Here is a 21,846-nt window from a genome sequence, read left to right as displayed (position 1 = left end):
AGCTGGGGATTTAGCTCAGTGGTTTCGCCACCTGCTGCGCAAGCGCAAGGACCCGAGTTCGATCCCTGGTACCAAAAAAAGAAAAGAAAAGGGATCAAGAGATAGAGGGAGGGGAAGGGAGCAAAAAAAGAGTTAAGATGGGTTATGTCCATGGGCCGACTCCCCAGGATGAATGCGGTTGTTTCGTACTGCAAACATGGGCTAAATACTTCTTTTTTTTGGTACTGGGGATCGAACTCGGTACCTTGCGCCTGCAAGGCAAGCAGCAGAACCACTCAGCTAAATCCCCAGCCCCAACATGGGCTAAATAAAGTACAATAAATTTAAAAAACTTTTTTCCCCTTTTTTTGCATTAGTTGAGATTGAACTGAGGGCTGCCCAAACACTGAGCTACGACTCCAGCCCTATTCATTTTTTAGGTACCGGGGATTGAACTCAGGACCTTGCGCTTGCGAGGCAGGCGGTGAAACCACTGAGCTAAATCCCCAGCCCAGGCTGGACTGGAACTCATGTTCCTCCTGCCTCAGCTTCCTGAGTGAGACGACAGGTATGAGCTTTCACAACTAGCTTCTTTGGGCCACCAGTCTGGACCTCGGCCAGTGCTCCTCCTGTCACTAGAAACAACGCCTTCTGCTGATCCTTGACCGGCACCCCCTTCCTTTGAAGCCCTACTCAAATGACACTTCTCCCTGGAAAGCGTCCCTAAGGAGTGCACAACTCGCGTCTCCCATCTCACTGGGTTTATCTTCGAGCCCCGATTTCCCCATCCGTACACAGATCCAGTGATGTCTCTGCAGATTTTGTTGTGACGGAGAGAGTCCAGAGACGAGGACAGAGAAGAGGGCAGAGGCGAGGGGACAGGTCCAGGTGGGCTATGATGGGCTAGACCACCTGGAGGGAGAGGAGGGAACAAAAAGTCCGCGCCACCACAGGCTGGGCGGGGCCTGCAGATTAAATGGTTCCCAGTGCGCCCTCCGCTCACTGCTCTTCCGCACTCAAGCCCCTGGGTCCTGGGCCGGAGCACACTTCAAACTCCGAAGCGAATCCTGCAGTTGTGGTTGCAACCTTCCTTCTTCGGGAGAGGTTACTGCGTCTTTAAGGATCACAAGAGGCGTCCCTGTGACATCACAATCGCCTAGGCGCTAAAGACCGGAGTTCAGGCTGTGGATTGGTTGATGAACTCATGAATATGTAGATAACCCTTTCCACCTTGCTCCCGTAGGCTCTGGAAAGAGGGGGTGGAGAGTAGGCGGAGCTGAGTGGAGGGACCGGAAACTGCCTGGTGGGGTCGGGGAGAGGAGATTGGGGAGGAGCGAAGCCCTTGGGGGCGTGGTGAGGGATAGTTGTACCCCTGAATCCCCAGGGCATGCAATAGCACACAGTAGGTGCTTAATAAGTGCTTATTGAAGCTCAAGTTAGGAGTGATGCCCCCGAATTCATATTAGTCCACTTTCATTAATTTTGACCTACACAATAATTCTGGACGGCGCATTCTCCCCTAAGCCCCATTTTACAGAAGGGAAACCAGGGCCTTGGGGAGAGAACGCAAAATCCTTGGGTCGTTCCGCAAATGCAGAAGCCGGGGGCTTGCGCGCAATTTCGACCTCCATGTGACCCCAGCGCCCGGCTTCCATCCTCTGGAAGGCCGAGGCCAGAGGCGACCCCGGGAGGGAAGAGGGGAGGGAGCTGTAGCAGACAAATCTGCACGCTTCAGGGACCAGCTGCACAGTTCGGACGGGGTGCCTTTCGCAAATTCTAGGACAGAAACCACGAGAGTACCTTAGATCCCCAATCCCTCAGCGCCGCGCTCGGGATACAACTGGCATTCCCTAAATGCTCGACCATTTCGAGCGAAGGCTCCGCGGCGAAGCACAGGCGTGGTTCTCTGCTGCCCCCTGCTGGCAGCCTTGGGCGAATCCTTTGAAAAGTTGAATTTTCAAAAGTCGGTTGAACTCCCCTCTTCTAAAGATTCCTCCCCGGCAGCAAGGGCTTCACAGTAAATATTAACGTGTGCACTCCCCCATAGCAACCTTGAGAAGCGATTGGTCTGTTAGTCTCATTGTCTAGAAGGGAAAACGGAGCCTCAGAGGAGTCAACTATTGGTTTGAAGGCACACTGCTAAGAAAGTGGTGACTAGGTTTCAAACCCTGAGAGGTCTAGTTCTGAACTTAAACATCATGCTTTTTCTTTCTTTTTTTTAGACTGGGGATGGAACCCAGGGCCTTCGCACTGGGCTACACACCAAGCCAAGCCCTTTTTTTAAATTAAAAAATTCTGAGACTAGGTTGTGACGGACCAGCAGTCACCAGTCGAACAGTTCCTGAATGGGGGAAAGGACGACTGAGAAAAATCAAGAGAAGAGACAGAGTCGGGAGGGCTCCCAAGACCGAGCAAGCAAGTTTATTTACACCTCTCTTTTATACCCTCAGTGAGTTAGGTCATTAATCATGACCTTTATACAAAAAAACACCTGCTTCCTTGTTTGCTAGTTTTCTAGACACTCCTCGCCCTCATGGGCTACTTTGTTTCCTGGGGTTACAGAAGGTTCATCTTGTTGCTAGGGCAATCTCTAAAGGGAAACATCGGAGTTAGCGGAGACATGGTTCCCCATTACATAGTCTCCTGGCTATTTATAACAGAGGGTAAAATTAAAATGAAGCTTTTTGGCTGACACCGATCCCCACACTAGGTCTCACTATGTAGTTCAGGCTGGCCTTGAACTTGCACCAATCCACCTGCCTCAGCCTCCCAAATGCTGGAATTACAGGCCTGCACCACCATGCCCGACTTATTTTTTATTTTGAGCCAGAGTCTTGCTAAATTGCTAAATAGCCCAGGTTGGACTCCCAACTTGTGATCCTCCGGCCTCAGCCTCCCAGAGTCCTGGGGTCACGGGTATGCACTACCTTATCCGGCAGCTTTACTTACTTTTACAGAGACCCCCAGAGCTGGGATTGCTGTGTTTGAAAGCCACACAATTAAAAATGTTAAATAACATTTAAAAGCTCAGATTGCTCTATTACACACGATACCTTGAATCTCAATCTTTTTTTTTTTTTTTGGTACCGGGGATCGAACTTGGGTCCTGGCTCTTGCGCAGCAGGCAGCGGAACCACTGAGCTAAATCCTCAGCCCTTGAATCTCAATCTAATACATTTTTTAGCCTTTTTGTGTCCATGGAATCCTTTTAGTCCACAACCGGCAGTCTCGGTTGGATTTCTGGTGTGCACCCTCCAGCCAGGCACTCTCTGGGCCCCAAGTTACCAGTCCCCACCTTATTATTCTTCCATGCTGGGGACAGAACGCAGGCCCTTGAGAGTGCTAGGCCAGCACTCTCCTCCGAGTACTAGTCATCTGCTTCTCACGAGTTGTGGCAGGAGAAGCGAGTCCCCTGAGTGCAATGCACAGGCCGGTGCTGTAACTGCAGAGATGAGACCTCAGAAGGTAGCTTAGTATGGCCCAACAGTGAAATCTATCATTTTATGTATGCTTGCATAACACAGGTTGGTAAAGCAATGCTTGGTAGATACAAGGTGCTTAATCAATACTTGGTAAGAAGATCAGCTTGCCCAAGTAGCCTCCCAGTGGGGTAATTTACAAACACCCCCCCCCCAACAGCATCACGGAGTTCGCCCTGGGTATCTTTCTCACATCTGAATCTGAGCAGGCCTCCCCTCACTCTAAGCCCTTGTACAGCTCCCTATTGCTCTCAAGATAATGTCCAGATTTGCCAAATACCACTTAGATTACAACCTCATGAATTCTGGAATTGATGAGGTGGGGTTCTTTTTGTTTTTTGTTCACTTTCCTCCTAGCCTTTGGCCTCAGGAGGGCCAGGATGGGATCTGGCACACAGTAGATGCTTAATAACAAAAGAACCTCTGTCATTAGCCCTCATGGACCTCAGCATCATATTCTCCACCAAGCCTTCCTAGCCCATCTGCTGTCCATCCTGACATGGAGGACCCCTGAGCCTTTCCCCACGATGGACTCTTCCACCCAGAAAACCCTTCCAGGCAGCGGCAATTCATCTTCCCATCCCTCTTCCCAGCTCAGCCCTGGGGCAGGGGGTGCATCAGATCTGTGAGCCTCCGAGTCACCAACTGTCATAGATGAGCTTTTGAGATGAGACTATGGCATTTTAGCAAAACTGCTGGCAAGGTGGGAAGTAGCATAGGAAATCAAGTGATTTCCCTTCCAGCCTGTTGTCCCCAGAGCCCAGTGCCCCCACCCTGGGCCTCAGGACTTGTACACAAGGACTTTGATGCCCACCGGGGCAGGCACTATTTGCTTCAGCACAAGCTGTGTCTGTCTTCCCTGTTCCCCTATCAAACTTCCCAAGGCAGCCAGGAGCATGGTGGCCTGCAGCTGTCATCCCAGCACTTGGGAGGCTGAGGCAGGAGGATCACCATGAGTTCCAGGCCAGCCTGAACTACATAGTGAGACCCTGTCTCAAAAAACAAAACAAATCAAACAAAAAAATGTCTACGATGGTAAATCAGACGTTATGTGAAATTTACATCTATTTTTTAAAACGGTAAAAAAAAAAAAAAGGTATATGATTCTTTGTGTAGTCTCTCCCCATGAGTGACTGCAGCTGTCTTGTCACTGCTTGCTGTGGCCCGATGACCAGCACTGTGTCTAATACGCGTTTGTTGAAGGGATAAACAAATGTGTGTATCTGCTGTTTCTGCAAAAGAACACATTTCTCCAACTTCCAGGCTCATCAGAATGCCAAACACAGGAATTTCAAGCTTGCTGCTTAGGAATATCTCCGGCCACATCCAGCTAATCCTAAATCTAGCCTTGTTTCTAGCTTGGACACCAGAGCGGATCAAATATACTTGGCCTTTAACCATGAAAGGAGGAAACTGAGGTAAGAGCCAGCCCTTTAGCAAGTAAAACTTTTATTAAATAAATTTTTAGTTGTTTTTTTTTATAGACCAAAGAGAGGCATTTGGGACATTAAAACGACACTTGCCGTTTCTGACCTGAACACTGGAACAAGGCAGGGAAATCTGCTTTGACACAAAATTTGAACCAAGTCAACCCAAAATTCCCTCTTCATCCTTTTTCTTGCGTGGGTGGGGGGGGGGCTTGGTCTCCAAAAGTCAGTTTGTAAGTTACTTGTACCAGAAATAAACTACATCGTATAAATCACAAGTCCTTGGACGTGGAGTATAAAAAATGGTATTTACAGCCAGTAAACATGGAGTGGAACGGCCCGGGCTCCCCAGCGGGCCCGCGGGGACACAGAGGGGACCCTCGGCGAGGCCCCTCTGGCACGCCGCGCACACGGAGGCGACAGGACAGGACACAGGTACGGGGGAGGAGCGTCTCACACAGCTAGCAAACTCTGGAGTCCTGAAAGTCGGTCGGGAGAATTTCTCTTCCTTTTTTTTTTTTCCTTTTTCTTTGTTTTTTTGTTTTTTGCAATGTGTTGTTTTTTGTTTCTTTTCTGGGTCAGTCAACACATTTTTGGTAGAAACAAAAAGGAATTTTTCTTTCCTTTTTCAATTTTTTTGTTTTTTCTGTGTGTGTTTTTGTTTTTTGGAGCGTATGAAGGGTTGTCCAGCGTCTCGTTGGGCGAGGAGCCACAGCTGGCCGACGTCTGGAGAACTTGACACTGTGCTTTCTCGGGGTGTCGGTCGAGCAGCTAAACAGGGCACCCCCCACCCCCACCCCCGACCCCCCTCCCCCCACCCAGGAAACAAAAAGTCATTGTCACGTGATTATTTCCCCTCCCTGTTTTGTTTTTTCTTCTTTTTCCCTTTTCTTCTTTGTACCTGCTCAGAAAGACCCAAAACAAAACAAGAAAAATCTCTGCAGAGGTAAGAAGGTCCCTTCGCGGTCCGTCTCCCCACAAAGGGCTCGGGTAGTCCTGGTCCAAAGCGCGTGGCGATCTTGGTTACAAGACCTTAAATTGGAGGCTGGTGATTCAGAGGCAGGGACCATGGCTGCCTGCCCTAGGGGGGACAGTGAGGGGCGGGGGTGACACCCCCACCCGGCTGTCCCCCACAACGGAAAGCTAAGGGCTATTGGTCACTCGAATAAGGCTATGACAGAGGGCTGGGGACAGAGAAGGGCTGGGAGGCACCGGAGGGCTGACAAGGCAGGGCCTGGTGCTGGGAACAGACGGAACAGCCCGGCCAGCCGAGCCTCAGACCCTTCGCGTGTGGCCGGAGGACCAGGCAGGCGGCCCAGAGGTAATGGGGGGCACGTCCTGGTCTGATGTCCCCACCGGGGGTCACAGACAGGCACTGGGCCGCCCAGCCAGCCTGGTCCCCTCCAAGCCTGGTCCTGAGCTCCAAGGCTCAGGGTCATCCACTCTCAGGTGTTAGGAAGTCAGAAAAGTTTGGCCCCATGATCTATACTCAAAAAAAAAAAAAAAAAATATATATATATATATATATATATATATACTGTCTCTAGCTCTCTCTCTCTCTGCTTATATTATATATAGGGAAAGTTGTGATTTCACTGGGGGAAGCCAGCAAGCCGGGGTGAGGGGGAGAGTGAGGAAATGTCCCCGGGTGGACGGTGGGGGGTGGCAGTGTATGAATTCTTCGGCCCCGACACAGGAGACCCTGTCCCCCTACCCAGGAAACATCCCGGGGCTCCCCACTGGGTTCTGAGAAGGGTTTCACATTTTGGGGCTGAACAGGGTGGGGGACAGGAGGGAAGGGGAGGGCTGGTGTCCGAACACGGCTGTAACTTATGGGAAAGTCCTGGTTGGGTTGGAAGCGGGACAACCTTCCTGGGGTGGGAGCCCCTCGCCTGGGGGAGAAGGGACGGTGTTAGGAGGGACACAGGCGGAAGATGCCACCTTCCCAGGGGCTGGGGTCTGAGGGCCCAAGGACCCGCTATATTTTTCAGAAAAGCAAACCCCGGGTTCTGAGGCTGACCCACCCAGCTCTGAAAGGACTTCCGGTGCTAAACTGTTGTCCTTCCTTCTCAGTCCCTAGACCCTGTCACTGAAACTCCAGGAAGTAATTTCTTTTCTTTTTGGTACTGGGGATTGAACTCGGGTCTTTGCGCTTGCAAGGCAGGCAGCAGAACCACTGAGCTAAATCCCCGGCCTTCTCCAGAAAGTAATTTCTGTCCCTCCCATTCCCCTCCTTTTGTTTCTTTTGTTTGTTCGAGGCCAAGTCCCCAAGCTTGGGAACAGTGGTTGGCACACACTAGGGGCTCAGGGAGGATCTGCTGGCTGAGGGTGAGAAGTGGACAAATGCAGACAGTGGCCCTGGATTTGCTTCCGGTTGGCCCAATGCACACCTGAGTGACCCGAACACTGACTAACTGTGCAGCTACTTCGTGCCAGGCCTCGCGAGGCTCTCATGACAGCAGTGGTGACATCTTAAAATTACACCCCCAAATCAAAACGAGTAAGCCGGAGGGAGCCCTTTCAGGGGCAGATTCTGGGCTCAGCCAGTAGAAGCACCCTCTGTCCCGCGGGCTCCCGGTGAACCCGTTTTACAGCTGGAGTCCCTGGGACTGGGGATCAGGGTTACAGTTCCATGGTGGCCTCTTAGGGTTACTGCTTAGTCCCCAAAGGAACATGATAAAGTTCTTTGTTCTGATGGCAAAATAAACTTGTAGGTTTTGCTTGTTCGTTTGGGGTTGTTTTGCACGTTCGTTAGCAGGGTCAACCCAATGGGGATGGATTATCCTAGAGGAAGTTGGGGCTGGTGGGGACAGAAGAGGGGGACAGGGAGGGCATCAAGGGGCTGTCCCCATCTCCTGGGCTCCAGCCTTGGTTCCAAGCTGAGCTGGGCATCTTGGGGTCCAACCTTAGGGGCAGGGTCTGGAATGCACATTTAACATTTCCCCCCTCTGGTTTAGGGGGTTACAGGACAGAAGAAGCCCCTCCCCAATGCACCTTCCACCCCAGGCCAAACCTGCCTTTTCCAGAGAACTCCTATTCATCCCTCAAAACCTTCTCCAGGATGGATTTGCCTAGCCAAACTTGGTGGGGAACCCCAGCTTCTCCCGACCTCCCCATCCCCATCCCACCCTCCGTTCCAGCCCTGACCACAGTTATTGGGGGGTGTCTTAGTCCAGCTCCGTCCCTGCCAACCCAACCAAACCCAGCGAGAGTTTGGAAAAGCGAGGGGTAGGGGTGGGGTTCCGACAAGACCAGGGCTGGGCAGGGCATGGGGCCTCCTGGCGGCTCACCTGGGCCAGGGCCGCAGCCTCAGGGCAGCTGTGGGCACGGTCAGTAGGGGTGTCCCAGCTCTTTGGGCCGCTTCAGCTGTACTTTGAGCCTCTTCATGCCGATCTGGAAGCCGTTCATGGCCTGGATGCCGGTCTGTGCGCTGGCCGGGTTGTCAAAGCTCACGAATCCTGCAGAGACCGGGGTGGACCGGGGTGGACCACGGTGGTGGGTGCCAGGGGCATCTGCTGCTTGCGGGGTCCTGGGGGAGGGCAGGCGGACTTGCCAGAGGACACGCAGCAGCAGCCCTGACTCTGTGCTGATACTGTTGGGCTCATATGCCTTCGGGGATGGGGAGCTCGCTCTGTCTGATCTCCAGAGAGGAAACCTCTCCCCCCGGCCCGGGACAGCTGGGGCCTCTGTCTCGGTGAGAACTCTATGCACAGCATGCCCTGTCTCTCCATCCGATGCTGTGTGTGGGTAGGTTCTTGTCCCTAATTCCTTTCCCTCTCTCTCTGTGCATGGGTCCCACCTGCACAGCAAGGGCCCGATGGCCTCCTGTGTTTATTGTTGTCTCTATCTGCCCCATTACCTAACTGAGCAAACTGAGTCTCAGAGGAGACACAGGGCCCCTCAGAGTCACACCTTCAAGAGAGAGCAGGTAGGCTTTCCTCTTAAAATTCCCCTATCTTTCTGGAAACAGGACCCGGAAGAGGGCCAGGGGCACTAAGTGTTGGATGAAAAGGGCATGGATGAATGAGTTTGAAAGGCTGCGTGGGAACTGCTGGGTATACAGTAGGCTCTCAATATGTTCCAAGTGACTCACCGAAACACTTGCTCTGGTTGGTAGCCCGATCCATAAAGACCTTGGAGGAGATGATATTGCCGAAGGGCAGGAACATCTGGGTCAGCTCCGTGTCTCCAAACTCCTGGGGGAGGTGGTAGATAAACAGGTTACAGCCCTCGGGACCTGCAGGTGGGGAGAGAGAGACATAAAGCCCCCAAGGAGAGGAGCAGACCCCCGGGGACCACAATGAGGACCCTACCCCATCCATCCCCAGCTGAGGACCCCGGAAGGGACTAGAGGGGACATGGGGAGGGAAGGGGCGGGGGTGTCATCCCTGCCTTCTGGTCTGATGTCATCCCAATGCTGCTAATCCTCAGCCCCCATGACCCAAAAGACTCAGCAGCAACCCAACTAAATCCTCCACTGCATACCTGGGATAATCCCAAACCCTCAGAAAAATCTATTTCCAAACCACAAATTCCAGCTCATTTATAAGAAAGTAAATGTTGGGGCTGGGGATTTAGCTCAGTGGTTTCGCTGCCTGCTGCATAAGTGCAAGGACCAGAGTTCGATCCCCAGTACCAAAAAAAACCAACCAAACAAACAAAGTAAATGTGAGGAATACAGAAACATGCAGTATCTTTGCATTCATTTTGTAAGTCTAGAACTGTTCCACAATAAAACTGTCACTTAAAAGAAGTCCAGAGTCAGGTGTGGTGGCACACGCCTGTGATCTCAGCACTCCAAAGGCTGAGGCAGGAGGATCTCCACAAGTTCAAAGCAAGTCTGAACTACATAGTGAGTTTAAGCCCAGCCTGAACTACACAGCAAGACCAAGTCTCACCCCTGGATCCCCCAAAAGGAAAATTAGCTGTAAGATAAAAAGATAATTTTCCAGTCCTGAAGCCCAGGCACTCTGAAGCCATAGGTAATTAAACAATCATATAACATACAGACCAGAAATAATTCTGGTTACATGTTTATAGTGGCACAGTTTGTAACAGTTAAATATTGGAATCAGCCCAAATGCCCATCAACTGAGGAGTGGATAAAGATGTGTGGTTTTTTCATACAAAGGAGTACTACTCTGCCATAAAGAAGGATGAGCTTGAGATAGTTATAGCTCAATGGATCCACCTTGAGACCATACTCTTAAGTGAAATAAATCAGACACACATCTTGAAATACTGCATCATTTCTCTGATATGAGAAACTGAAAGTGGAAATAAGGACTAAAATATATAATAAATGATGGGAAATGGGAAAATGGGAAGGGAAACAAGGGAGGAGGGAGGGGGAAAAAGGAAGAAAGGGACAAGGAAAAAAGAAAATAGAAGGAAAATAATGGAAACAAAGCTTTTGTACATAGGGAGGGGAGGGGATTTAAGGGGAGGGGGATGGGAAAAAGAGGCAGGATGAATCATGTACAGGTGCAAATTCCCTATGATGAGTGTTAGCGTTATGTATACCTAAAATGCACCAATAAATGTTTTGTTGTAAAAAATAAGTAAGCCCAGGACTGGGGATTTAGCTCAGTGGTTCCGCCGCCTGCCTCGAAAGCACAAGGTCCTGAGTTCGATCCCCAGTACCAAAAATAAATAAATAAATAAATGAATAGGGGCTGAGATTAGCAGCACTGCGCAAGGCACTGCTTGCCTTGCAAGCGCAAGGTCCTGAGTTCGATTCCCCATACCCCCCCCCCAAAAGTAAAAAAATATTGCTTCTCAGCTTTCTGGCTAAGATCAAGTGTAAATAAATAAATAATGGTGGCTGGGCCAGGGATTTAGCTCAGTGGCACCGCTGACTACCTCGCAAGTCCAAAGTCCTGAGAAATTGTGGTTTAAAGAAAGGTCACACTGGGCTGGGGATTTAGCTCAGTGGTTCCAGCGCCCGCCTCGAAAGCGCAAGGTCCTGAGTTTGATCCCCAGTACCAAAAAAGAAAGAAAGGTCACACTTAATCCCCAAAACCATCTCAAACTCAAATAATCCCCAATGCGTGGCTCATATAAAAACTATAAATAAAATAATAGCATTTTAAAATCCTGATTATTCTAAGCCATAAACAGTCCCCCAGATCTGCAGCTGCCAATCTCTCTCACCTCTAAAGACCACCCTGCCGCCTATGCCTCCAAAGACGTGTAACCCCATTTTGGCAATGAACACCTCCCCCGCAAAGAAAATACCAAGATCACACATAGACCCAGCCCTACCTTCCTATTCAGGAACACAGGTCTCCTCTAACACTTGTTTTTTTGTTGGTTATTTTTTTTTGGTACCGGGGATCTAACTCGGGTCTTTGCGCTTGCGCAGCAGGTGGCGAAACCAGGGAGCTAAATCCCCGGCCCATAACACTTGTTTTTTAAATGGGCCCATAACACTTGTTTTTTAAATGCAGTTTTGCTCCAACACGACTCACAAATCTCAGGACCATTTTGAGCATAACTGGAGTTTTGCATTTGTTTATGTGTTATTTTTCTCCTCGCTTCCCCCCCTCAAAAACAATACTGGATAAAGACAGAAAACTGTACCCAGCTAAACTTCCTAACGCCTGCACACATGTCTCAAATGTCTAGCCCAGAGTATTTTGGTTTTGATTTTGATTTTTTTGAGACAGGATCTCGGTGTGTAGTCCAGGCTGGCCTCGAACTCACTGTGATCCTCCTGCCTCAGTCTTCTGAGAGCCGGAATGACAGGTGTGCCACCATCCTTGGCAGGATATCGATTCATTCAAACTGCTATGCCAGAGCCTCCTGGGGACACACTGTGACCACTGAGCACCGCAGCCCCCCTTGCCTTGAATGGTCTGGCTTCTCTGGCTGGCCCTTTCCCCTGTGATACCCCATACTCACACATAGGCGCATTAGAGGAAGGGACTCCCAGGGGCCAGGAAAAGCCACTGCTCACATCCCAGTGACACGTCCTGGCCCAGACTGACGCCCAGGTCGGGAGGGGGAAACTGAGGCACGGGCCAGTTGTATGACTGTCACATGTCAGAAGTGGGTGAATGTGAACCTCGATTGCCAGAATCCAGAGTCTAACTCCTCCCTCCATCCTTGGCTTTCTGGGGAAGCCTCAGTTTATCCAAGAGACCTCATCACGCACACCTGTCCCAACTTCCAGAAGCGGTTTCCCGCCAAAATTGCAGAGAACCACACGCTTCCGGAGAGGGCCGGAGGAAGCCACTGCCATCCGCACGGGGTCGGGGCGGGCATGGCTCCCATCGTCCGGGGGGGAAACTGAAGCTCAGGGGGGCGACTGTGTGGCCGGAGGACACCCAGGGAACGGGCAGCTGCGCCAAGCCTGGTCCCTGAGCCCCGCCGGGCAGGGGTCGCAGGCTGAGGTCAGGGGGCGGGGCTGGCCCCGGTCGCCTCACCTTCTCGCTGCTGCTGCTGCTGCAGGAGAGGCTGCGGCTGGGGGACGCTGTGCGCGATCGGCGTGATGGCCGCGGCGGGGTACAGGGCTGCGGAGACCGACAGACAGCGCGCCGGGTGGAGGGGTGAGGGGCGGCAGGGCCACGAGATGGGGCGAGGTCGAGGGAGGGCGGGGTCAAGGGCTGAGGGGACGAATGGGGTGGGGCCGAGACGAGGGAAGGGAGGGGCCACAGCTCGAGGGGCGGGGTCAAGGGGAAGGGGTGGGACCTTGACTCAAGGGGGTAGGGGCGGGGCTACACCGCGTCCCCCGCCCAACTCGGGCCTGCGCAGGCCAGGTGCGCGGCGCCTCCATCTCGGGAGGGAGCCCGCCCGGCCCCGCCCGGCCCCGCCCGGCCCCACCCGGCCCCACCCGGCCCCACCCGCGGACCCCGCGTCGCAGCTGCCGCCCCCGCCCCGCCGCAGCCCGCTCGCTCGCCGACCCGCAGGGCCCGGTCCCCGCTGCCCTGATGCCTCGCGTGCCTTTAGCCACGTGGGAACAGGTAGAGTACTCCCACCCCACCCCCTCTTCGGGTCTTTGCAATTCTGTCCCGATTCGTTCTCTGCTGCCGGCGGCCTGCGCCTTCGCAGAAGGGAGGAGGATGAAGCCCCGATCCCCCGGGTGGTGTGCGGCTCGGGTCTGGATCCCATTTTCCCCGGTATTCCTTGGATAGGAATGGTGAAGCGACTTACGGGCTAACAGAATAATGGAAACATTTTCCATAGCCCTACTCCTTTTAAATCATGATTGTCAAATAGTAGCACCCTATATATAAGTATTATTTATTTAACATAGGACTTTTGCCGGCTTTTACATTTTTCTATAGTCCAGGAACAGGCACATTTGTATATGAATCTTTGTACATATATAATTATTTCCTTGTGCGTATAAATGTCTAGAAGTCGAATTAGAAGTAGGTTAAAGATTATGAAGGTTTGGTGGAAGGTTTGATGCTGTATGCTCTAGGTCTCTATAGAATGAATAGACTGCCTATGTTAGATATCCTGCAAGGAGAAGGGGGGTCTCATACTGAACTCAGTGGACTTAACCAGATTCTTGTCTAAAATTATGTTTTGTGAAACTTGATGTTACTTAAAATATGGCCCCACTGCTTGAATTCCAGAAGTCTGTTTCTGTGTGGGGTTTGGTTGTGTTATTTATTACAGTTGTAGTTTTGTACATGCATATCTGAGTATGTTTTTAATGAGTATTGAATATGTCTGTAAATGCACATGCATTTCAAAGACCGATGTGGGGAAGGAGTACTGTGGGGGGGGGAATTATTTGTGCTTGTTATTTGCATGAAAAATATTCATGGGTTTTGTGTTTTGTGTTTTTTTTGGTACCGGGGACTGAACCTGGGTCCTCAGCTTTCGAGGCAGGTGGTGGAACCACTGAGCTAAATCCCCAGCCCACATATTCATGTTTTTAAGAATAACAAGTAATATAAGTATGTAAAGGATTAATTTTGAGGGTCTTTTTCTGTATTTGGAACTTCAGACTTCAGAATAAGCCCCTGTTCTTTTATATTACTGTCTAAATTCCTCAGGTATACAGATTTCGTTTAGCAGTTACAAAATATAATAAAATCAAGGAAAGTAGAAAATCTGCTCTTCCCTTATGTGTAATGAAGGCCATGATTTATTTAATATAAATCAGTAAATGTATGATGGATGAATGAATGGATGGTGGTTTATAATGAAGGTACTGTGCTAATGTGTAATTGAGCATACAAAGATATGGTTCTTATGCACATGGGAGAACTAGATGGTCCATTGTTGCATTGTTTGAAATCGATTATTGGAGGTATACAGCAGAGAAAGACTTTTAAAGGTTAGGTGGGGGTTCTGTGGCAAGGATTAATAGGCATTTCGGAGGAAAGCATGTAAAAAACAGGTATGAAGGGGTTGGGGATTTAGCTCAGTGGTTCTGCCGCCTGCCTTGTAAGCGCAAGGTCCCGAGTTTGATCCCTGGTACAAAAAGAAAAAAGGTGTGAAGGAAAATGGCATGTTCAGTATGAGCAATATATGTTATTGAAGAGTTTGTGAGTTTGTATTCTATGCACTGATAAACCATTAAAGTTTTTTTTCTTTTTAAGTAAAGCGGTGGTACGGTTTGTGATTTGGAAGCATCATTCGACTGTCTTCAGGGAGGAAGTGTTTAGACAGGCTATAGTTTGAGGAGGGATACTAGCAAGGAGGCTTTTGAAATCATTCATGTTAAACATAATGAAGTCCTGAACTAAAGCCCTGGTATTGCAAAGGACAGGACAGTTCTGAGTCATTCTTAACTTGAAATTGATAGGCTTTGTGAGCAGTTGATGAGGGATAGGAAAAAATTGTTACTACCAGATAGGTTTCTCCTAGAGTGACTGACTGAATTGTTATTGCCATTAATCTAGAGAGGGACTAATACTGGGGAACAGGAAGATTCATTTTGGGATAGGTTGGGTGGGAAATTAGATGGGGCGTCCAGTTGGGATAGTTCTTTGGATATAGAGCTTTGGAAATCAGGATAGAAGTTGGGGAGCTCAAGTTATATGTTTGGATTAATCAGCAAATACATGTTGAAGTAAAGAGCAAGGTGAAAAATGAAGAGAGTTGGTGGCTGAGGATAAAATACCAGGAAATTTCAGTGTAAAACTGTAGCATATTAGATGTTTAGATTCTTAGGCTCTCATACTGTACTAAATTTGTAACATAAACTTTTCATTTTTAAAGTAAATTTTAATGAAATTTGAATGGTTAGTTTTTTTGTCAATGAAATAAGTCCATAAGAAGAAAAAAATAGCTTGAAACATTGGATTTTAATCTCTGTTTCTCTTTTAGATTGATTCTTTGAAAGATGCCTTTGCAAGCACTTCTGAAGGTAAGAAATTGAGCTGATTATCAGTGTTTGAGATACAATTAAGGATGGATATACCTGTGTGAGACCTAGAATAAGTGAAGATTTATCCAGCTCTAAAATCTAGATCTGGTTCTAATGCCACCACTGTCCCTGGTTTTGTTGGGCATGAATACTGAGGGTGCTGTTGTATGGCCCTCTTTCTTGTTTCCTTACCCATGAAATAGGGATGGTAATGTTTGCATTATTTCCTAACACATTGGGAGAGACTCCAGACAAAAATGCAAAAACACTTTCTAAAGCTCAGGGTAAATGGAAATGTGAGAAATGAATGTTAAAGGAGTTATTTTATAGTTTAGAAAAGGACATTGACATTGTTTTCTTAGCTTGATATAAGTACGGAAACATCAGTTTGTACTTGATATAAGTGTAGTGGTAGAGTCATGTGAAAGCTAGAGTAGTTTTTGCATTTTTATATATTCTAATAGGTCATCCTTTCAGTACATAATTACAGTTTTGATGGTTTTTTTCCCCTCAGGTATTGAAAAAACACCTGTTGCTGCTCATACCCGAGGCATAGTTTGTACAGGTCATCTTTGTAAATTATATCTTGTTATCCTGCTATGAAGTATTTACAAGGGGAAAGACTTTTTAGTAATACAGGATGGAGCAGACTCAAATTTTAGTGTGTTTTTTTTTTAACATACACACACACACACAGACAAAAAGCTAAAATCCAGGGATCCAAGAGACGTATTCTACAGGAGGAGGCAGAGGCAGGCAGGTTCTGACCATGATGCCCACCACCTTGAAGCACCACCCATGGTTCCTCGTCCTCCCCCAAGGATGATCCTCGTGGTCTTCGCCTCTCTCCTGCCTTGGTTGGTGGACTCGTGTGCTGCTGGGCCTTAAGACTGCCCACACAGCTTTGGAGCTCAGCATCCTGCAGGACCCACGTGGACAGGTGCACCTGCATACTGAGAGCCTGGTGAGCATGCGCAGCGGCAGTTAGGCTCCTGCCTCGTTGCTTGGTGACAGATGCCAGTCAGTTGGAACCTAGCCTCAGAGCCTAGTGGTTGGGACACTGTGGCTTGCGAGGTTGGAGGTTGGCTTCACTTCGGAGGCAGAAAAAAGCTGAAGGGCAGGGGCAGCTGCTAGGATGCCGGACGTCTCAGCTGTGAGGCAGCTCTTTGGCCTCAGCAGGAGAGGCCAGGAGCCCTCGGGCCCCGCAGGCCTTCAGGGCAGCTTCGGGGGTCTGAAGCGCAGGGTCCGCCCCAGGCCCGTGGGCAAGCTCCACAAGGCTGCCAGCGTGGGCGACACAGGCAAGATGATGTATCTCCTCGGTCTGCGGAAATGTCTCGTCACTGACAGAGACAAGAAGCACAGGTATGGGGCTTCGGGGAAGGGCGTGCAGGTGGGGCCAGGATGGTGCTGCAGGTCCAAGGACTGAGAGGGCTGGACAGGGAAAGGAGTGGGAGAGGCAGGCCAAGGGAGGGCCGGAGGGGGTGACGAGGGAAAGAGGAGGCCATAGGGGAGGGCTGGAGGGCAGGCGGGCAGGGGTTGGTATAGGGGAGGCTTCCACCACCAGGAGAGGAAACCTTGGAGGGGGTCTATCCCCAGGCAGCAAAATATTTATGAGCAGCAAAATAAAACCAACTTTCAATGAGAGGTTATAGATCACTTTTTTGACTACTTAAAAGTGATTTAACCACAGTAACAAATGTGAGTATAGTATTTTATTCTTAAAATCACATTGAGAGAACTGTTGTATACATTGTAAAGAAAAAGGTACGGTAGGAGATATTTTCCATAATATATCAAATTCAGGGCTAAAACTTATTCTGATAAAATCTAGTATCCATTTTCTATCAGTATTCACCCGTGCATGTATGTTCTTTACTGAGGAACCTTACATGGAAACTGAAATGGGAACATGGCTCCATGTTCTTGACTCGAAAGATTTGTTAGTCCCAAAACGTGAGCTTTCTGTTTAGCAGTTTTATGTAAACCCAATAAAAATGTCACAGAACACTGGATTTCACATACCTTCTTTTGGTATTGTGGTATCACTAAGAAAATGTAGTGAAGACCTGCCTTCCTAGGTATCAAAACAAGCTATTTTCACAAATTGTTTGCTAACAGCCAAAAAGATAGATAAATGAATGTAACTTAAGAGAAAATCCAGAAACACTCAAATAGCTGTAAGAATGTAGAACTTGATACAGGTGACATCCATATTAGTTGGAAAATCAGAATTACTCATGAATGAAAGGGCTGTGAACTGTTTGAAAAATACGAGCTAGATTTTTATTTCACAAACATTCCTGGAGTATAGATAAAAAATTTTAAATAATACGAAATGAGAGAAGTACCAAAAGAAAACACAAATGCCTCTTTGTGCCTTCCTAAGAATGACCTCAAAAGCAAGCATTCTTTCTTTTTATGTGGTGGGGGTTGAGCCCAGGGCTTGGTGCATGCTAAACACATCACCTGTAAAAAAGCAGGCATTCTGAAGTTTGAGTATCAAAAGAAAAATTAAACTCTCCTTTATATTAGAAAAAAGATAAGATGAAAGACAACATACTTGCAAAACATGTGCAACATACATCAGATGAAAAATGTATCTTCATTTTACAGAGAGATTTTTTTTTTCAAATCATCAAAGAAAAAATACAGAATTCTAATTTATTTATTTTGAAGGTGAGGATTACCACTAAGCTATACTGAACTCTAAATTAGGTAAAGTACTCTTGCAGCTCAGCAAGTGACCTATAAACATAGAAAAAAAATAGAGTCCCTGGTAAAGGGAATTTAATTTTAAAAGGGAATGAAATGCTGTTTTACATCTATAAAGTTTGTGGAGATGAGGAGCAGTTTATATTGCTGCTTAAACTTTTAAGATGGCTAATGACTTTTTCAAATAATTTGGTGTAAGTACTGTACCATGTTTTTAAAAAGCATGTTTCTACCCATTAATTCCATGATACTAAAATATCTTTAGGACACAGATACACATGTAATTTGCTTTTCTTCAGCATTGTTTAAAATAGCAATGTATTAAGGAGACTCCATCGCAGAGATTGCATCAATTGTAGTGCATTCATAGGATAGAATAATATATGACCATTGAAGGTGGCATAGACACTGACGTATGTTGACATGGAAAGATGCAGTCTGGTATATCAAGTGAGAAAAACATCAGCTTGATTTTTCATATACACAAATAAACTAAAGCGTTGTCCAAAAAACTTGTACAAAATGGGGTAAAATTTGTTATTTTCAGGCATTTGAATGATAAGTGAAGTTTTCTGTTCCTTTGTTATTATTTAGAAGTTTGTTGTATTCCTAATATTCAAGGGTTTCTCTTTTTGTTTCTAACTTTACTTTCATTGACACCAGAAAACATACTCAGTATTCATTCAGTATTTTGATGTTTTTTGAGCCTTGCCTTTTGGATTATCACGTGATTAGTTTTATCAATAGTCCTGTGTGCCCTTGTTTCCCTTCTCTTACCTGTGATTTCTACAGCGACTATGTATAAAATCCTAATCAAAGTTCACTGTGAATAAGCAGGAGAACAAGAGGAATATTAATTAGCACAGATAATAATTTTTCACTTACTGTGTGTATGTGTGTGTATTGGTATTTCTGCCAGCTCTGAGCTGCTTCGGAAGTAAAGGGGTCATCTGTGCTTATAGATTTTATTATGCATACGCTTAATTTTATGCATTTTAGTATAGACTCTGCATATGTGCAAGTATAGATCATTTTAACTGTACCTTTATGGAAGTAAAAGGTATCAAATATAATGATTATTACTATTGCAGAAATATTGCTTTAATTTACATACTCCCACAGTATTTATCCATTCTTTCAATCCATTTCTTTACCAAACATAACCTGAATACCTTTTATCATGCTTACCTGTTCAGTCTAGCAAGTTGAGAGATTCAAAACTGAAGTAAGAACTCAATTTCAATTGAAGCTTTTCCTCTTTCTTTTCAAATAAAAACATGCTCTGAAGATAGGAAATTATGAAAGACTCGTTAACTGCTCTTTTGAAAATGTGTAACAGTACTAGTGCTAATATTAAGCATTAAAATATTGGATTTCTGTGCATTCTATAAATATGATACTGAATAAAATGGGCCATACCTACCCATTTGAATCCTGGGTTTTATTCAGCTTAAAATGAAAATCAAAGTAAGGGTTGTTATTTTATTTTGTCTTATTTTACTGATATTCAGGCCTCTTTCCTTGTAGTAGTTTTTGAATACCAACCGTGTGACCACAGCTGCCATAGACCTGTTGCTGTGTCATGTTGTACTTAGTATAGAGCACTATGGATTGTGTGATGACTCTATAGGAAGAACAATTTTTAAATGCCACTGCTGTTGCAGGATTTTCGTGTAGAGAGATGAGACACTGAGACCTTTTTCTCAGGAGCCAACTTTATTTGTGCCAGCACTGACTCAGCAGATTGGGGCTTCATATCCAAAGGCTGAGTGCTGAACCTGCCATAGTTGCACCTTCTTATGCAATTGATTTACTGAATTGAAATGTTGTCTTTGTCTTTTTTAAGTAGTAATTACAATATCTGGTAATTATTGAGTTATTCTAGAAACTGTTCTAAATATTTTGCATGGATCCTTATTTAACCATCACAGTAGTGTCCTGTGAGACAATTGTTTTCAGTCACCATTTTGTAGGTGAGAAAATTGAGGCATAGAAAGGGTAAAAGATAGCTAGAGAGTAAGAGCTTAAAGGAGAAATTAAATCCAAGTTGAGCTCAATCCAAAGCGTGCTCTTCCTGTAACAGCAGGCTGCTCTGGGATGGGAGTGGTGGTGTGTGGCTCAGTGTAGAGCTCTCGCTTAGTATGTGCAAGACCCTGGCTTCCATCCCCGCCTGCCCCGACCCCCCAACACAAAGTCACCTGGCTGTGCTTCCATTAATTGATGAGTAATAAGTGTTGTACATTTTAGAAGAAAATTAAATACTTGTTTTGAAAGCTATTTAATGTTCATGATTACCAGAATAATGGTGCATTTTGAAGTAGAGCTCTGTAATTTCCTAATAATCTTTCTCACTCTCATAGGACTGCTTTGCATTTTGCCTGTGCCTATGGCCATCCGAAAGTGGTGACTCTCCTGGTGAAGAGGAAGTGTGACATCAATGCCTGTGACAGTGAGAACAGTACCGCTCTGATTAAGGTAGGTCGCAGGCAACAATTTCAGCATGAGATGGATTGTATTTAAATGCTGAAGATAACAGTGAATCAATGTAATTTAAATATCACTACTTGGTGAGGCGTGTGGAAGGTCTCTTTTGAGTTCCTTGGTTGACAAGTCTCTTGTTCCAATACCCACAGGCTGTACAATGGCACCAGGAGGAGTGTGTGACTGTTCTCTTGGAACATGGTGCCGATCCGAATGTTGCGGATGCCAGCGGCAACACTGCTCTCCACTATGCTGTCTGTAGTGAAAACACATCGATAGCAGCAAAACTGCTTTCACACCATGCAGATACTGAGGCCAAAAATAAGGTATAGATCAACCAATTTTTTTCCAAAATATTTGAAGTAGATTCATGTTAACAGTGACATATAGGTAGTGTCAGTTGTTCCTAAGCTCAAGCATTCCATGAATGAAAATACAGTATTTAAAATAACTTTTTAAAGATTTCACTTTAAACGTTGATAATTGTAAAGAAATACTAGAGGGTACAGCTTTCTTTTATGGATTTATAACAGTATTTGTGAAAACACTGGATTTTAAAAAATCTTTTCTTTTTTCTGATTTATAGTCACCAAAGTATTTTTTCTTCCCCTTAATTAGTATAAAACAACCCAGGACAGCAAAATTTGCCTTGGAAGTAGGCTTTATTTTAAAACTTAAACAGAACAACAGCATCTTATAATACGTGGAAATCTTGTTGCTGTTGACAAGTCATAAAAGCAACTCATTTTTCAGTGGTCTCGCTTAATTGGGAAAATGGAAAGGGAACGTGATTAGAAATGTGCAGGCCAGTGGGGGTTATTTGGTTTTTTAGTTTGGTTTTGTGGGTTTTTTTGTCCCCGTGATCGAACTCTGGACCTTGTGCTTTCCAGGCAGGTGTGGCATCACTGAGCTAAACCTCCAGCCCCTTGTTTGTTTGTTTGTTTGTTTGTTTTTAAAAAAGTATTTTTCTGGTTTATGTATATAGACAGGCTGCTCTTCGATTGGTTTTGGGCTTTTTTTGAACCGAAACATTTATGGGTACATTTTAGATATACAAACGATAACACTCATCATAGGGAATTTGGCCCACTAGCTGATATATCCGGCCTCTTGTTTTTTTCCATTCCCCTTTTCCTTTGACTCTCTCTCCCCTCCTTGTATACAAAAACTTTGTTTCTCTATTTTCCTTTTGTTTTCACTTTTTTTCTTTTCCATTCCTTCCTATCCTCCTTCCCCCTCCTTTGTTCCCCTTCCCATTTGAACATTTTTCTTACCGTTCCCCAGTATCTATTATACATTTTAGTCCTTATTTTCACTTTCAGTTTCTCACACCAGAGAAACAATGCAGTATTTAAGTGTGTCCGATTGTCAATTTTGAGGGTAAAAATTCTTTTTTTTTGTTTGTTTTAATACTGGAGATTGAACCCAAGGCCTTCAC

The 21,846-nt window shown here is 46.6% G+C and overlaps 2 protein-coding genes across 15 annotated transcripts in view; one reads left to right on the top strand and one right to left on the bottom strand.

Moving 5' to 3' along the window:
- Positions 1 to 21,846, top strand: part of LOC147821220 (ankyrin repeat domain-containing protein 26-like) — a 122,032-nt gene that overhangs the window by 7,656 nt on the left and 92,530 nt on the right. For 3 of the 14 annotated variants that reach the window (XM_087201229.1, XM_087201234.1, XM_087201233.1), the window contains exons 1-5: positions 2,245 to 5,831; positions 15,176 to 15,215; positions 15,730 to 16,577; positions 20,288 to 20,402; positions 20,561 to 20,734. In XM_087201229.1, coding sequence (XP_087057355.1) covers positions 16,351 to 16,577; positions 20,288 to 20,402; positions 20,561 to 20,734 — 516 coding nt within the window. In that variant the 5' untranslated portion in view covers positions 2,245 to 5,831; positions 15,176 to 15,215; positions 15,730 to 16,350. Of the gene's footprint in view, positions 1 to 419; positions 548 to 2,201; positions 5,832 to 12,733; positions 12,850 to 15,175; positions 15,216 to 15,729; positions 16,578 to 20,287; positions 20,403 to 20,560; positions 20,735 to 21,846 lie in introns of those variants that run through there. The other 11 variants (XM_087201221.1, XM_087201223.1, XM_087201225.1 and 8 more) reach the window with 11 other exon arrangements.
- LOC147821221 (CUGBP Elav-like family member 5) lies at positions 5,825 to 12,997 on the bottom strand. Its single transcript, XM_087201244.1, has 4 exons — positions 12,730 to 12,997; positions 12,313 to 12,543; positions 8,979 to 9,122; positions 5,825 to 8,343 (listed from the first exon to the last, which is right to left on the bottom strand). The coding sequence occupies exons 1-4, from the start codon at positions 12,995 to 12,997 to the stop codon at positions 8,216 to 8,218; spliced, it is 771 nt and encodes a 256-aa protein (XP_087057370.1). The 3' UTR covers positions 5,825 to 8,215.

Source organism: Heterocephalus glaber, unplaced genomic scaffold, assembly GCF_053883595.1.
Source record: "Heterocephalus glaber isolate CG9 unplaced genomic scaffold, H.glaber_assembly_v1.0 deba00001758, whole genome shotgun sequence".
Lineage (NCBI taxonomy): Eukaryota > Metazoa > Chordata > Mammalia > Rodentia > Bathyergidae > Heterocephalus > Heterocephalus glaber.
The sequence above is the reverse complement of the archived record's forward strand: the minus strand, read 5'-3'. Positions and strand labels throughout refer to the sequence as shown.